The following is an 18,162-nucleotide window of genomic DNA, read 5'->3' as shown; positions in this document are numbered from 1 at the left end:
GCTGTTACAAGTTTATTGGTTTATCTTCGCGCTGAGCGCCACTCAAAACAACGTTTCCCGATGGTTCAAGCAGAAAGACTAATATTGGCAGAACCTTCGCTTTCAAAGCTCTTCTTGCAAGAGCTACGACGACCGCATTTTTTTTGTCTCATTATGCAGGTACGCACGCATACATGTAATGAAATTATTAGCTTTGTCGGCAGTGGCTGTCTGGATCTTGTAATTAACCCAGCGTATTCAAGTGGCCTTCCACAAAGAATTTGCGACAGTGGGGCGGTTTTGGCAAGTTAATAAAATTTCAAGCGTCATTTACGCAAAAAAATATATCGCTAAACGTTATTGTGTATAGCCGGAATGTTTCGTCGTATTCTTCAACGTTCCGCGTTCACAGAATTTGTGAACTTGTAATTAACCTTGTTTTTCGCTCTCATTCTTCTTTCCTTTTATTAAGGACTTGGATAACCGAATAGTTTTATAAGCTTGATTAAGACTATTTGATGAATAGAATAACACAATACTTCAGAAAAATGTTTTTGCTATATCCTAAAACTTGTCAATCCTCTTTTGAACTTTGGGCAAGCAATACTTTCATATTAATGACCGTCAAAGTAACCAGTAAAGCAAGCGGTATGAGGAAGAATGAGTGGTAATATAGAAGGCTATGGGTTTTAATTAGATACACGAGATTGCTTTAGAAAGACGGAGGCACTTATACTGCACAATTTTTACTTCCAGATATTCACAAAAATACTTCCAAGTAGTCCCTTAAAATAAACGTTGGAAGCACTCCACGAAGTGCAAGGGGCCATCGTAGCTGGCGGTCGAAGTCCCAAGCTTCGCTCGTCGGCCTGCTTATGCTCCGGCAAACGTATGTTCCATAAGCATGCTTAAGGACATAAGAACATGTCTTTCTTTAACGGGGTGCTCGTTGGGAGCGCCGCGCCTGGACTCGAAAGACGTGGGCAAAGACGTGCGAAACGTGCATCGCTCCATTGAATAAGACAAAAAGAACGAAAGACGGAAGTTCAGGGTGGTTAGCCAATTCTCCGGGCTTGACTCACCTTTGACCTATTGACAATGTCAATTGATGTCATCACAGGATGACGATATTATCGGACGTCATCACTAGCTAGCTCGAAAAAGGCACCCACTTTCTTCTTTTTTTTCCCGCGCAAACTTAGCCAGATGCACCAAAATTAAGCAGGCTTCATTTCTAGTTACGCTTCGTAAAAACTATGTGTGTTGGGTAGAACTCTAATAATATGCATTCTGTAGACGCCACGCTTGCGAGAACGTTTCGTCACCAGCGTGACTCAAGGCGACAACATCCGCCACCACAGTGACGCAGTGATTATGGCGGTCGGATGCCCTTCATTTCTAACCACATCGATGCGCACTCATTGCGCTTGCTACGCGGTTGAATAAACTCATCTCAAATTATGTTTCCATGGTGCCGTTGTCTGATCTCACATATTCAATACAAGCTTCCATGCTTAACATGAACTCGGCAGAGAATCAGAAAAAAAGAAAATAGCTTTTGAAGACTGTTAGTGTTAAGACGCACTCGCGCCTTTTTGGGAGTACCCAGGAGCCACTTGTACGAGTCGCATTTGTTACCGACATTCGGCGTTTCAAGCCGTTCGGTGAGTAAGACTTAACAACCTAAAACATTGGGTTGTAACGTCAGAGTAGTGAACTCCAGAAATTATATCCCCCTGAGGTTTTTTAACGTGCACCCAAGTGTAAGTACACCGGTTTCAAGCTTTTTTGCCTCCATTGAAAATACAGCTGCCACATCCAGGATTTAATTCCACAACCTTAGTGTCAGCAGTCGAGCACCATATAAATAAGCACTAGAACCCCATGGTAGGTGGCGAGTGAAACTCAACCGAACCAAATTTGTAAAAGACTACTAATGAACGACGCAAATTTTCTGAGTGAACACCAGCATTTTCACATGTGCTGTTCAAAACACCCAGAAGTTTCTTACACCAATGCGAGCCTCCATGTAATTCCAGGTTTCTTCTAAAAAAGCGCTTTTTTACGCTGAAGGAGAACTGTTCATTGGCTACTTCACATGGTTATGGCGTACGTTAAATTGTCATAAGGTGTGCACCTTTGTTGTGTATAAAAGATTATTTGATGCCCTTCTGTTCAGGGCACGGGGTCTCGCCTGTGTCTTCTTTAGACTCAAAAAAAGTTTTCAGTATCATCATCATCAACCTAATCATCATGACCTTCTGTGTCTTCTCATCAGCGTAGCGTGATGCAAAAAGTAAACAAACGTAGGTCACAAGAAGTTATAAAATATGAATCGGTAGCAGATTAAACAACACGGGGGGTCGACGCGAAGTTAACGACAGCGTAGTTTAAATTTAACTACGCTGCACCATGTGTCACGCTACGTCCTTGGGTCGACCCATCAGATACATCCTCTGTTGGCGGCCGTAAATACTCGTGACATGCTAACGCACATAAAAGCTTTCGAAGCAAACTAAGCGAAACTTTGTGTCATCATTATCATGTTTCGATGTGTTGTTTGCCTTCATCATCTGTTTCGATCACGTGATTCCAAATTTAGTTTATGCGGAGGTAGCGAAACGGCCGCGAGCACGCTATGAGCGTGGTATGTTGCCATGTTCTTACATGACACGCGCGTCAGGATTATACTGTTTGCACCGGCCATATATTTCGTCATCCAGTGACGTCACGTAACACCAAATTTGTTATATCTGAAACTAGCAACACGGCCACGAGCGCATCATGAGGGGCCTAGTATACTCTAGTGTAGCGTTGACACGCGCGCGCGCTGGGCGCTAAGCAAAACGCGAGCACTGTATAGTCTGACGCCAGGCGCGACCAGCATCCGTCGTGAGGGCCGGACGGCAACAGGCGCGAAATATGACATGCTGCTTTTCGCGCCGATGCGTTACCCAGACAACCCTGCGTTTCGCTTTTTTCGTGACGGAGGGACGCTGGACGCGCCAAAGCGTGCATGCGTCATAGAAACGCAGTGCGGCGGGCGCCTGCGAGTATATGGAAGGACCGGCGCCTGGCGTCGCAACGCCGGTGTGACGCGACGAAATGAACGCCGCCGTGCACGCACATCACGTGTCGTCGAAATGTATGGGCGCCTTGACTTTGGCATGTAGTCATGTTCTCACATGACACGCATCTCATGATTACCATGTTTGCATCAGCCACATACTTTCGTCATCCATTCACGTCCCGTAATACCAAACTTCGTATATGCGAAGCTAGCGAAACGGCCGCGAGCGCATCATAAGTGTAGCATGTTGTCATGATGTTACGTGACACGCATATCATTATTTTCATGTTAGGCTACGTCGCTTGTGTTCCCAAAGCAGTCGTGTCATACCATACCAGTTTTACAACATGTCATAAGACCGAAACCCCCGCAAGAGCAGCAAGACCGTGAAATGTAAATCATTACACCCATGACATACATGCCATTATTTTTATGTTATGACTAGTCAGTTATGCTCGTCATGCAGTCATGCTATGACATACCAAGTTTGGTAATATACCAGTATTGGAATGGCCAGGAGAGCTAAACGTCGTAAGCGGATAGATAGATAGATAGATAGATAGATAGATAGATAGATAGATAGATAGATAGATAGATAGATAGATAGATAGATAGATAGATAGATAGATAGATAGATAGATAGATAGATAGATAGATAGATACGCTCAGTTGCCGAGGTTCGCTAAGAAATGCTTCGCACAATAAAATCGTGGCTGATTCCCCTATATAGGAATTGTTTTAACATGAAATTAAAACGTGTACTTACAGAGTTAGTTGAGTGTTTATTGTGCATTGTTTCAGGAACAGCAACAAATTGTCAGGTCAAGTTAGGAACGGCCAGCAGCTCAAAACTTGCAGCGTGCACCTGAAGCAGAAAGCACGCACAAAATTAGCATACACCGGATGAGCACGGACTAACAACAGTCACGGCAAGACACCTAAAACGCGTTGTTCAAGCAGAAAGACGAACGAAACGAGCTCACAAGTATACAGAGGACAAGCGCGAATAACTGTCACAATTCTTACTTCTTTTTGTGTGAGCAGTGCACTACTTTCATAAACGCAATCGCGCAGCGTGCGAAATGTCCTTCCTCCTCTACCGAATTGCGAGTCTGATAAGCGTGCTCACAGGAGAGACCAAGTTCTGTGGAGGCTATTTGCTACTGATAACGAAAACGTGCCAAAGTTTTGAAGTTCTGATGACTGCCAAATGGTGTATGGTGTAGGGCTTGCCGTTAGCATCTCCAGACAACGTACGCTCTGAGGCGTACACTCACAAAATTCGAGGGTGTACTGCAAGAGCAGAGGGACTGTGTTACTCGCCCCCAGAGTTCTTTCACTCCGTGATGGAGTAGCGCACAGTTGGACACGTAACATACTCCTTAGCTGTATGCAGAGTAAAAGAGACTGCGAACTCTCTGCTACTTAAGTGTAGTTCCCACTCTACGCAACTCTCGTGCCGATGAGGCGTGAATGGGATCTGGCACCCCGTCCTTGCTGACCTAGCGCTTGCATGTTACCACCGACGCCGCAACGCTATATAACTGTCTCGTTTCAGTGATCTTCACTGATCTTCAGTTTCAGTGAACTTTCAGTGATAACAAAAGCATGCTTCTGTGATCATGAATGTCTAGTTCCCGAAGCGCCAACACCAAGACCTTCGCAGCAAGAAACAGCGGATACATCTAAAGCGTAGCCAAAAGTTAGTTTACGGCACAAACAAATTGCTACTAGAGTAAGGTAAATCTCAGCACATATTGTAAGAAAAATGTTAAAAAAACTTTTTGCACGGAGTTCGAACTCGCCACCTACTTACCACGAGGTAGGTACTCTACCACTACGTCACGTTGTTGTTTTTGTTTTTGCTTTATTCCCTGTTCATAAGCGCGTACATCAAACCACAAGCACAACAGAAACAAGCAGTAACAGTCCGACACGAACTAAAATTTCCTTTGTGCTGCCAAGGGCTCTACCCTCGACAACCACTCAGGTGCAATCTCCTGAGTTTTCTGCAGTTCAACAAAATTGGCCATACATTCACGGAAATACATTCACGCAGGCTGTGCATCCTGATCGCAATAAAAACCCGCCATACGGGCCCACCATAAACAGTGAAGGCCACATAGCATAATCAAATCAAAATGCATTCCCTCTTCCTCCACTATTGGCAGAAATCTTATACCATAAAAATTCAAAGGTAATTCATTCCTTAACGTCCTTTGAAGTACATCCAAAAAATATACTCCCTCCCAACAATGTAAGAAAACATGGTTTCCGGTTTTTCACAGATAAGACAATTTGTCCCCAAGGTGAGTAAAAACCACGGTCTGCTTCAAATGTCCTGACAGATAATGTATCTCTGTGAAGCTTAAAAAATGACTTCGCGGTATGAGCAACTTGCATTCCTTCAATCATCTAAGCATATCTTGCCCATGACCTTCAGTGTACATGGCACAGTGCAGAGGTTCAGGTAAAACAAAAGCACACAAATCTTTGGACAACTTTTTTGCGAGTCACTGAAAACAAATATTTATGGTAAAATCTAACAGAAAAAAAACGTACACTTAGAATAACCTCCTTAAGATACCCGCGGACAGCACCAGTCATGTCATTCGTGCTAACCACTTATCCAGGTAAAGCCCGCATCAGTCTCATTTGACCCACTGTATGTAAGAAAGCATCCCTTGTGTAGCAAAAGAAAAAACGATCCTATTTACGACTTGGCGTATGAAAAGATGTGGTAAATCCAGTCCTCCGTGTTTCCCTCTTCGAAACAGATTAGTTCGACTGCATCTCTCCCAGTTTGAGGCCCACACGAACACTGCGAAGATGCGATGGAGCTTCTGTATGTTTGCTCTTGAACAATGCAATACTTGCGCCACATACCATAGTTTTGAGGCAAAGAAAAAATCACAGACAGTCACCCTCGAAAACACTGACAAATGATTACCGTTGCATCTATTGGCTTTCGTCTTGATTTGTTTCGCTTGTTCTTGACAATAGTTCTCATTACGTTATACTCGCTGGGTGTAACCTCCTTGGTTTTAGAAAAGTTTAGCGAGCGTTGGGCCACAGTGCCATGAATACAGTGAACTAGTGTTACCATGAACTCTAGGTGGTTACAGGTGGGAAGGAGACACGAAGCGAAAGCCGTAAGAAAGTGTGCGTGTGTCACCCCTCGTTTAGTCCTTGGAATGTCCGCTGCATGGCGGTGCATCTATATACGGAATATATGATAAAAATATGCGAGATGGTGGTACTTGGAGTGTTGACTAGATGGACGAACGGACACACAGATGGATGCATGGAAGGATGCACGGATGGCTGCACGGACGAATGGATGCATGGACGGAGGCAGAGGTGGATGCGTGGACGAATGCAGGGACGGACACACGGGTGGTCGTGCGGACGCACGAAGAGACGCACGCACGAACAGACGCACGCACGGACGGGCGGATGGACTCATGGACGTTCACACAGACGGACGCTAGGACGGACGGAAGCAAGGACGAATAGACGGATGGATGCTTCGCCCCACTCTCCATCATTTATTCCGTGGATATGCTGCCATTTTTTCTTTTGCAATCTTTTATAAATTTTTCCACCGTTACTTCCATGACGGAAGCACGTCAGTGGCATAAAACATTTTCGTTTAAAAAGCGAATAAAACACCGTGAGGTTAATGTGGAAGGCACAGAACACTCAAAGAAAAAGCTCGGAGAGCCGTCTATTCGGAACAATCTTGGCGCGAATACTACAAGAACACTTGCATGATACCCACCATGCCATAAATCAAAATTGTGTAGTGCGGCCAGCATGCACTACCGTTATTTGTCGTTCTTCTAAAATGCGTGGCGTGCGCTACGTACTTGTGTACACTTTGTTGTCTGTGGCTGACGACGGTGAAAAGTTACGCCTAGACATTTTTTATAGATTTGGAACATTTAATAAACTACTTGTTACGAAATTCACATTGTGTGACACCTGATTGTTAATGTATCAAAACGCTGTATAACACACGTTAACGTGATTTCTTACACGCATGAATGCTGCATAGGACCTGCCTTCCTACCTACCTACCTACCTACCTACCTGCCTACCTACCTACCTACCTACCTACCTACCTACCTACCTGCCTACCTGCCTACCTACCTACCTACCTACCTACCTACCTACCTACCTACCTACCTACCTACCTACCTACCTACCTACATATCTATCTATCTATCTATCTTTCTATCTATCTATCTATCTATCTATCTATCTATCTATCTATCTATCTATCTATCTTCCTACGTCTAGGTGCCCCGTGATCGCCTCAAATTACCGTGGACCAAAATAGTCATTGGTGGTAAGAAGGCGTAATGAATATGTCTGACATGTCAATACATGAATAAATTGAAAACTCTGTCCTGTACGTTGTCCAACGCCTTGCTCCAGACACGTGGGGCACGTACGCGTAAACCTTGGGCCTCGGTATGGGCCGCAGGTACGCGGACATGTGTCACAAGTGACTGACTGTTGACATATCCCCACGAATATTGAGGACAGACATTGGTAATTTAAATGTGTGAGCCTTAAGAAAAACAGACATCGGTAGCATTCACCCGACGTTTGCGAATGACTCTTGAGGTTCCAGCAGTAACCCGCGGATTATGCGTGGAAATAAAATATTTTACCAAAGAGCAAAGTCGATTGATTTATATGGGGTGTTTAACGTCCTAAAACCGCCATATGATTATGAGAGACGCCGTAGTGGAGGGCTCCGGAAATTTCGACCACCTGGGGTTTTTTTAACGTGCACCCAAATCTGAGCACATGGGCCGACAACATTTCCACCTCCATCGAAAATGCAGCCGACAGAGCGAATTCTGGTCTCGAAACTGTGTTGAAAAAAATTCGGTAGATTCCACGTACCTTGGGAATTGATGTTAAAAGCATGCAGGAGGAAGGTGAATGTGTTTTATTTCTTTTTATTGGGCGAGACGTTATGAAGTGACACTTAATATCTATAGTTGCTCCAGGACTCGCAACAGACTACAAACCCGTTAGTATTTTCTCACTTTCCGCTTTTGGCAACATGGATGATGAACAAAGGCATAACGCGTTCCTACGGGATCTTATCAGCCGCCCAAAATACTGACTCGTTGTGCAGTTCACTTCGTATGTTCGTCGTCATAGACGGCATCTTATATCTCTGAAGCATGTACCCCGTCCGCAGATAGCCCATAAAGACCCTACCATACCTTCCGCACCTTCAATTGTGGTACACGTCACCCCTCCTGAAATCACACCTTTTCCTAAACGCAATGTAGTAAGTGCCGCCGTGGTTGAAGTTGCGGTGTCGCAACAATCACCACCGGAAAGTGAGGGGAGAAGAAAAAGGAGACATGTTGGTGTTCTGGTTGGCAATGGCTGCCATCTTCGCCACTGGACCATTTTTTATTGTGAATAACCTATAAATATATTGACAACAATAAGTACAAATCCGCGCACACACATACGTTAAGTCGCCGCATATGTTTTATATAGCAGTTGCCTACAGTTGCGTAACGATTCCAAAAGAAACATGCGTATTGGCAGCACCAGAAGCGTGAAGCTGACATGAACCACTGGTGTTTGCGCTGTTGCGCGCTTGGATGGTAGCCCTCAACTCTGCTACACAAATCAACTTTAGCGGATGGCGCCTAACTACAATTTACGTTAACGTGACAACATGGCTGTATCATAGGTGTACATATGTAATATATATAATATTGGATAGCCAGTACTGCATAATAAATAGGCAATTGAGGTTACACGAACATTAGGGTCTATATGAACACTCCTGAAAAAGACTACAACTATAGCATATAGACCAAGTTATACATTTAACAGAAAAGTATACTGTAACAACAATGTGTCGTTGTTCATGCACTCGAATGTCGGTGCATAAAGAGAAAGAGAGACAGAGATGTTTATTTATAGAAAGGCATAGAGGCCACCCTGAGCGATAGAATGCTCTTGTCTGCTACTCTATCCCGGGGGGAGAGGAAATGTTTGTGTTAGGAAGTTCAACCAGCCAATGATTTCATGTCACGTAGCTCTTAATCATCCAGAAAAATTTTGCCATGTCTGAATAGCACGAGAAAACTGCAATAAAAGTAACCACAGAAGCGCAGACCCTGATATCCCATCTGCTGAGAACCCTGAGCACAGAAGCATTCTTCATCGCTAGTGACCCTGCGAAAAAGCAACATGACTATCAATAAAGTGACGTAGAACCTATAATGTATAATCCCAGCCGCTGCATTGTGTACACGTGTCTCCTTGAACGATCCAAGCGAAACCTGTCAATTCAGGCTCATGGCGTGATCACGAACATTCCAGCCACACAGGCAACTAACTGCAGGGCTCCATGTAACATAAGCACAGTGTCTCCACGTGGTCCGCTTAAGCGGGGCAAGCCCGAGCAAATAGAGGGTGCGTGACGTCAACCCCGCAGAGGAGTCTTGGTTGGGCACTTCTTTTGGGACCATCAGGCCTTTCTCTCCTGCCGACCAACCCCATCTTCTTCAATATCGTTATAACAAGAAGCTTTTCGCCGTTCGATGATTGCGTGTCTAGAGGGTCTCAAGTAGATAGCGAAAATGAAAACTAAGGCCTGGCGTGCCCCGTGCTAAAAATAGTTTCGCGGTGAACAAAAGTGAAGGTCTTATCGCAAGTGGCAACAAAAGCGGTCACACGTGCCAGCAGTCCGCCGGGGCGTATAACATTGAACGGCCTCGGCAGATACCTCATCAGGCGCGTTTCCCGGTGGCTGCAGAGGTAAGTAAGCCCAGATTCAGGCCAAGCAGAAGATCGCAAAGTCAATAAGTGCTTGCCGAAAGGGGAAGCATGACACACGTCGTCGCGATCGTTGTCCGATCGGTTTCCGATGCGCTCCACTGCGCTGGCGCAGTTCGGTCTGTCCAGTACGGTCGTTGCTGCATCAAGTCGGGGCGTGTGTGCTCAGCCCGATCCATGAGTTTCGCATGCCGCTTCTAATCGGGCATTCATCTTGCTATGAAACTAGACTGGATCGCTATATCGCTGTTCCACGAGCCTTTCTTTTTCTGTCGTTGTCGTTGAAGACGTTTTGAGAAAAGAGGGGAAAATAAAAATAAAAGAAGAGTAGTCCCTCCCTGCACGCCGTAACAACTTCAGTAAAACTCCTTCCTACAAAATCCTACTTTGCATTGATGCGCAGCGCTCGTTATTGACAATGCCCTTTGTTTAAAGCTCCATTATTCGCTTTTACTTTTTGAAAGCACACTTTACGAAACTACCTCGCGTGGAGCGAAAGAGCACGGCATTCAATCGTGAAAAATGGACAGCCGTATTGTACACTAGGCAGCACGTTTAGACCAGCACAATTGACAAGGTCTCGCTTGATTGTCAACGACTAACTACCCTCATTAAAAAAAAGTTCTCGTGGTCCGATATGAGCTGATGCTGATGCTGAACTTACTGATCTCTGCATGTTAAAATTATTTTACGGTTTTTTTTCTGAGTTACTTCAGCGACAGTGGTGGTTAGGCGAAGATCGTGGACAATACACACGTTAGTGGGACGATATGAAAGCAAACCTACTTTGCGAAGCTCCCCGAATCCTTTCAACCACGCTGCTCATTCATGGCCTGTTTTATTAGACGCCAACATATCGAGAAATCGAACGTCTGCGATCTTTACAAATAGTGTGCATTTACTTAAAGACGTACGTCGGTTTCTCTCTTTATGAAGCGGGGGGAGAGGGGGGCACGGGGAGGAATTTCACTGCTGTGCGTCCCCCTCCCCACTTATCCCATCACATTTTTACGAAGGCCCTTATGATTGGAATGCGGTACAAATACAAAACGTCACCCCCCCCTTACCCCTCTTTCGCGGTCTGTGTTCATTCATATGCCTCTACTTTGGCTGCTAGAAGAAAAGATGGAACAGTAAAGCTGGACTTCGCATGTGCTTTCTAAAAAGATTAGAGGTAGTTATTGGAGAGGAAGCTCTAGAAAAGGAGGCCTTGCGCTGTACAGACATCGTGCTGCTGCTGCCGGCCTAGGCATCAGTGACGTCGTGGTCGCTCTCGTGGGTCCCTCCGAAAAAGGCTGGACGCTCGAAATAAACGCCACTTAATTATTGTAAGCTTGCTCATATGTAACTCACCAATACGGTTACGCTGAAATGTGCTTTAGTATCCCCACAATGTGACCTAAAGGAAACATGAAAGAGTGACAGAAAGCGCACAACGAAAGGGCCCTTTCAGGGAGCGGGTGGGGGGAGAAGGTTGATCTATGTCACAGTATAGGATAAATTTTGTGCCATTTCCTTCCTCTTAGGTGGCTAGCGGGCACGCCAAACCCCCTTTTTGTGCCCACCTGTGGTCGCACCGAAAGCAAAATGATTCAGGCATGTTGCGAAAGGAAACTTTCGGCATGCAAAATGCATCATCACACATTGTACCGACTGCTATTTTTATTGCTATCACTTGTCGAGTATAATTATGGCCAGAAAAAATTCACAAAAATAATAAATATACAATGGTCTCCATCCACAGCTTGAACTTGTATGTATGCTTTCAGGGTTTATGCAGTAGGCCTGTGTATCGCGTTTCTCTCAAGTTGACAATCCTCCTTTTTTTCTCTCTCTCTCTCTTTCTCTTCTCTTTCCTCTCTCTGTCATCTTTATGCCCCCTTCCTATTCCCCCAGCGTAGGGTAGCAAACCGGGCATGTGCCTGGTTAACCTCCCTGCCTTCCCTCTTGTTGTTTACCCCCCACTCTCAAGTTGTGTCCATGTGCTTTGTCAAGATAACAAGTGGTGTGTCGGTTAAGCTATCGAACTAGACATCTGACAGTCCGGCAGCCTTTGGCACCATATGAGTCTTAGCCCACTGCACAGCACTCAACAATAATTGTTCATCATCATCGGCTACGCGCAGCAACAACAAAGTGCACATATTACATTACAAATGTGCAGCGGACCCCTGGCGTATCCGCTGAAAGACTAATAATGACATAGTGGATGCCTTCCTACTTCAGAAAAGTTATGATTTATGACATAGCGGAAACCTTGCGGAAATCCGAAGCTTCAAACAGAGTTGGCTTTGCCCTGGCACGAAGCTGTGCTCAGAATTCACGGCAGAGAGTAACGTAATCATTGGTGGCTTTTTTTTTTAGGAGCTTGGTCGGGAAGTTTCTATTGCTCTCGACTTGTCCGGAGGCGGCTGTCGGCGTGTACACCTCTGTTGCCAGTTTACTCTTCTCCGGTCGCCGCCAACAGTGTCCTCTCTGGCGATTACAACAATGCTGAATTGATGGCATGCCGCCACTCATGGCGTTGGTTTTCGATGGCCCCAGCGCTCGCCTCCTGGCGATACGTTAATATCGTTCTCGTCGCTCCGTAGACACCGCAGCACGTGACAAGTTCTTATGATAAGTGTTACGCTGGGGTACCGATATCTGCCCGAGCCCCCCACCTGCCTGCTCTTAACCCTAACTCCTGATAGATCCACGTCTGTCATTTATGAGAGTTAGGCATTTCACTCATGACAGCGGTCAGTACGACACAAAGAGGAAGGTGGTTAAGGTGCAGATCAATGTGGCCGACACTGTGCAGTGCCGGGCGCGAAACGTACCAACCACACTGAAGTACACATTCTGTGCCGACAAGTTAGCGAGCTTTCCTAGAAAAAAAGGTCTCGCGAATAAACGCCCCATGCACCTCCGAGCAAGCTCCTCAAACATCATTCACTTTGCGGATATGGCGGTGATGTTGTAAAGACTATAGTCTTTCTTGGAGACCTTCGACGCAAAAATTTTGGTCTGTCTGTCTGTCTGTCTGTCTGTCTGTCTGTCTGTCTGTCTGTCTGTCTGTCTCTACACTTGTCTGTTTGTCCATTCTTAACGGCACCGGGTACTTGAAACGACCGACCCCATCCGCAGCGAACACCAATGTTGCTCGATGTTTAGCATTCATACTTGTGCAATTGTCAATTAAAAAGCAAATATTTCGCATGTCTGAGACACCATAACAACACGTATATATTCTGAATGTTCGCCTTTTCCTAGAAAAGGCATAAATAAGTAACTTTAAGGATATTAGCACTTATCATGCTGCGCTGACCATGCACTGCTCGCACGAAAAGGCAGTGTTTCCAACGCTTTGCTAAACGAGACGGTGGTGGCACCTACCCATCGCATTGCGTTCTACACCTTATAAACTCTGAGACGGGCGCGCACACTTGTCTCAGAGCCAAGCGTTTCGTTTTCCAAGAAAACTGCCAGATGGCGCTCATGTCTCACGTGTGACGTGAATTGATGGGCTCGTTCATCTCCGCTGCGCGCTCGAGGCACTTTAACGCAGCTCCTCCAGAATACCATTCACCGATTTTCTTGCGCAGAACATCAAACAAATGTTTTGTTCACTCTCTCCACACGCAAGACCATCGTCTTTCGACGACAATTGCAGATTAACATGCAGATACGGCGCCAATGTTTAATTTCGAATATCTTATAGAGCCTCCTATTGTTTTGATTTTGCATGCGTATGTGGTAATTACGCGTGAAAATGCAACATTGTCGAGTTCACGCAAAACTTCCTGTTCACCGACGCCTGAAAGATACACCAGGAGTCATCACACGTTTCTTTCTTTCTCTCACTCTTTCTCGCAGTGATTCTAGAGGAGTTCGAGGCGCACGTGCACGATGACTACGTGCCGCGGGGCAATACTGCGCTCTTCCGCTGTCACGTTCCCAGCACGCTGCGACAATACCTCAGTGTCTCATCGTGGACCACAGAAGACGGTCTCGTCATCGGAAGGCACGAGACGCAATCGCGTGAGCATTGTTTTATTTCATATGACCTTGCACGTAGAAAGCGTTCTTGGCCTGAAGGAGTCGTATATTAATCGCACACATTTATAGCCTACCTAAAGGTAATATAAAATGTTATAAATTAGTCAACAAAATATGAACGAAGATAAGCGTTTTGAGATGGTAGCATGTCACACCGTTTCTCAGCGGTGGCCGGGCGTACTGCAGCACTGAGTTTGCCAAAGTATTCTTTGCACAAAAACTAATTACACAAACATACTTCAAACCACATACGCTAGAACTTGCTAGAACATCCATGAAGAAAGTAGAATTGCAATGTTCCCTAAGTCGTCCCTAATTGGGTCTCGGGATATGTGATTATTTCGCAATACTGGGCCTCACGGAGGGCGTGGCCATAACCCAGGAATGGCTTAGCGTGAACCTATCTCGAAATAGTGTCAACGCGAAGCCTAAATGTCAATAAACAAGTTTTGCTCATTGTTCATAACGATTAATAGCCTGAAGATTTTCAAGCTTGAAATTTGTCATAAAATTGTTAGTTGAACGAAAGCGTGGTCACAAAAGAAAAATGTGTAACTGTAAGCAAACTAAACCATTTTACGTAACACATAAGGACGCCACCTCTTTAGATTGTTGAAACGACTATTTTTTGTTTTTATTTTACATCGTGAAGTGAAGTAATAAGGTTGAATGCACCAACCCAATCAAATTCATGCATAAGCGTCTACCACACATTGTTGGTTCAGTTGTTTTTATTTACTCAAATTTTTCTTCATTGAGGTTTAACGTCCGAAAACTATACGATATAACTGAAAGATGCTTTAGTGAAGGGCTCCGGAAATGGCGACCTTCTGGGGTTTTTTATCGTGCACCAGCATCTAAGCAAAGAGGCCTAAAGCCTTTTCGCCTTCATCGAAAACGTGGTGGCCACGGCTGGGATTTGATTCTATGACCTTCGCGCCAGCAGTCGGGCAGCATAACTCTTCTGCCACTATGGAGGATGATCGTTTAGTTTCTGACGGTACAAAACAACAATGATAGCAGCCCAAATAGGTGGCACCGAAACCCAACCACATTGTATTCTATACATGAACTACAAAAGGAACAAGAAAAACGCACCACTCACGAGACTTAATTGTCTGTTGTTGTTTTTTTTTTTTTGTAAAATCAAAGTGAGCCGTTTTCCATCTATATGGCACCACGATGAATCACTACACTTGCGAGGTTTCATCCTTATCGATAGGAGCTCATACGCAGTGTCGAGATGACGTGATTTCATGCGGATCGCGACGACAATAACCTGACAGCGCAGTGGTGTATAGTTGCGCACATTCTTATAAAGCAATGCCGGACCCGCTGAAACGCGCATGCGTCAAAGCAACGCAGCGCGGCAAGCGCCTGCGAGTATATGGCAGGACCGGTGCCTCACGTGGCAACGCTGTCGTGACGCGACGAAATGAAAGCCGGCAAGCACGCGCACCACGTCACGTCTAAATATATTGGGCCTTGACTGTGGCACGTAGTCATGTTCTCACATGACACGCATTTTATAATTGTCATGTTTGCACCAGTCCCAAGCTTTCGTCATTAATTCACGTACTGTAATACCAAATTTGGTAATTGTGACGCTAGCGAAAGAGCCCCGAGCGCATCATAAGCGTGGCTTGTAGTCATGTTGTTACTTGACCTGCATGTCATAATTTTCATGTTAGGGTCTGTCACTTGTGTTCGCCATGCAATCATGTCATACTATACCAGTTTTGCAACATGCCATGTGAACGAAACCACCGCAAGAGCTGCAGGACTGTGATATGTAAATTATGACATAAATGTACTGGTATAGCGCATTACGGGGAAGAAGAAACGGCCGAGCAGACCGACACAAAAGGACAGAGCGCTGTCGGTCTGCTCGGCTTCAGGCGGTGGCTACGTGAGCTGCCTACTCACCGTAACTGTGAGCGCTCAACAATGCTCTGCACTTTCACAGGCAACACGCGGAACGTCGTGAACTTGCATTTTTTTTACAGAACTTGAGTGAACGAAACGGCTAAATCAGAGTCCCAGATCGCCCGAAGTCATTTACGTTAACTTCAACAAGCGCAGAGCCTAAAACATTGTTTTTTGTAGGTGTTTGTTAACTTGTGATACTATATTGCCACGTTCCATTTCCCAAGTTTTGTTATCGTTCCAAAACACTACACAATTCTCAGCGCAAACCGCGCCTGCAGTTTTCGAGAAGCTTCCGGACTGTAGTAGATCATTTCGATAAGATCACGCCTACTCTGCGAACTGTACAGAATATTCTGGAACCTACGCCACCGCCAGCGATATCGCTAGAACATTCGACGGCAAGAGTATAAATGCCGACGCGCTTCGCCGCTTGTCAGTAGTTGATCGACGGCCGACGCTCCGTTCACTGCTTTCTGTGCAAGACTGCTACTGCAATCGAACTTTCCGTTTACCGGGCACAGGTTCGCCCAAATAAACAGTTAAATCCCAACATAAAGTCTCCTGTCTTCGGCCACGTCAGGACCCTGTGACAATACATACCTTTATAGTTAAGGCAGTCAGACTGTTTTTTTTTTATTTTATAGTTCCGAAAGAAGCGTTACATAGATCGCAATGCACCGCGCAGTATGCTAATTGGTACATTTTCCAGAGCCGTTCCTCCTACTTGGTTGCCTGTCACCGCAATGTGCTAGTACGACATACGAGCAAAATAATTTCGAACCACTTACGTCAAACGTTTTGATAGCATGTGTCTCAGGTGTGGGGATCCAACCGCATGTAGCTGGTTTTTATGTTCAGTACTTTTTACCAGAGCAACGGACCAGCCTAGTGACCTTATTAGCTCTTTTACCGATGTATTTTAAAGCCTCTACTGCAGCGATATTAACAACATTATGACTACTTTATATAGACTGCTGTTGGTTAGTCTTAAATAGCAAACCTTGCTTTGGGACAGCTTATCTCTGAATGTGTATCAGAGCTATATGGGTAGCTGCACCTTCGTGACGTGATGGAAGAAATGATAAAAAGCAAGGGAAGAGTTTTCATTACAAACCGCAAATGTTTATTCAGGACCAATGTTGTGAGTGATTTTTATCGAAAGACCATTTACGGTATGAATTTATCTGAGCGCGAACTATATTTTTGCGGCCTAGGAGCCTTATCATATCAACAATTCCCTGGATGGTGCTCGTGGTACGCTACACGGCAAATACTGAAGCACTCTTGTACTTCTCCGATATCACGATGGCCTATAAAAAGTGCACGAGATGCTCCTGTACCGTCGAGACGACCCATTTACAGTGACTAATATTTATATAGTACAGACTGAAAGAAAAAAATAAGAGGTGGGTTAAGCAAACACATGCTTGTTGAGCCACTAGAAACAGGATTCGCCACTGGGGATAATAAAACTTTCTTGCCACTATAGACTGAACTCTTTGTCAGCGGTAGGCTCATTTCCGTTAAGAATCTGGGTATCTATTACGTCTTCCCATACTGGTTTTCTATCAGTGATCGCTCTCACAAACGGAACAGCGCAGGTCGCGGCTGACAAATAGTGTCCGACTGCCTAGGTAAATACAAAAATAAAAAAAGAATTGTGAACAAGGCTCCCGTGTATAGATCCGAGACGTCTGTTTTGGTCGGTGTTTTTGTTTTGTTATATTGACCCATGTTTGTCCCCGACCATACGGGATTCCAGCGGACTCGACTGTATTCGCGCCTACTTAGAGTTATTATTAATTGTAAAGGTTTACCATCCCAAAACTACCACATCACTGTGAGTGGCGCAATCGTGGAGGGCTCCGAAAATTTCAACCACCTGGGTTCTTTAACTTGCACCTAAATATTAGCACACGGAGCTCAAGCATTCTCGCCTCCATCAAAATTCAGCCACCACGGCCGGTATTTGATCCCACGACCTGTCGGTCAGCAGCCAAATGCTTTAGCCACTGGTATACCATTGCTGGTTTTACATATAACTAAGGGTACAAAAAATCACAGCACATCCACGGACTGGGTGATGAAGCATCCATCAGTTCGTCCACGCTTCCATACGTTCATTGGTTCTTGCTTTCATCCATCCATGCGTTCATCCATGCGTCTATCTCTGCGTTCGTCTGTGCGTCCATCCGTATTTGGGTCCATCCGTCTGTCCGTGCATCTACTCGTCTGTCTATACACCCGTCCGTCCATCCGTCCGTCTAGTAAACACTTCAAGTACCGCCATCTCGCAATTTTTGATTATATATTCATCA

The 18,162-nt window shown here is 45.2% G+C and overlaps 1 protein-coding gene across 1 annotated transcript in view; it reads left to right on the top strand.

The window, feature by feature from the left end:
* The window catches only part of LOC142774977 (cell adhesion molecule Dscam1-like), a 480,705-nt gene that overhangs the window by 290,797 nt on the left and 171,746 nt on the right, over positions 1–18,162 (top strand). Inside the window, exon 3 of the mRNA XM_075876146.1 lies at positions 13,733–13,897. Coding sequence (XP_075732261.1) covers positions 13,733–13,897 — 165 coding nt within the window. The remainder of the gene's footprint in view (positions 1–13,732; positions 13,898–18,162) is intronic.

Source organism: Rhipicephalus microplus, chromosome 2 (assembly GCF_043290135.1).
Source record: "Rhipicephalus microplus isolate Deutch F79 chromosome 2, USDA_Rmic, whole genome shotgun sequence".
Classification (NCBI taxonomy): Eukaryota; Metazoa; Arthropoda; class Arachnida; order Ixodida; family Ixodidae; genus Rhipicephalus; species Rhipicephalus microplus.
The sequence above is the reverse complement of the archived record's forward strand: the minus strand, read 5'-3'. Positions and strand labels throughout refer to the sequence as shown.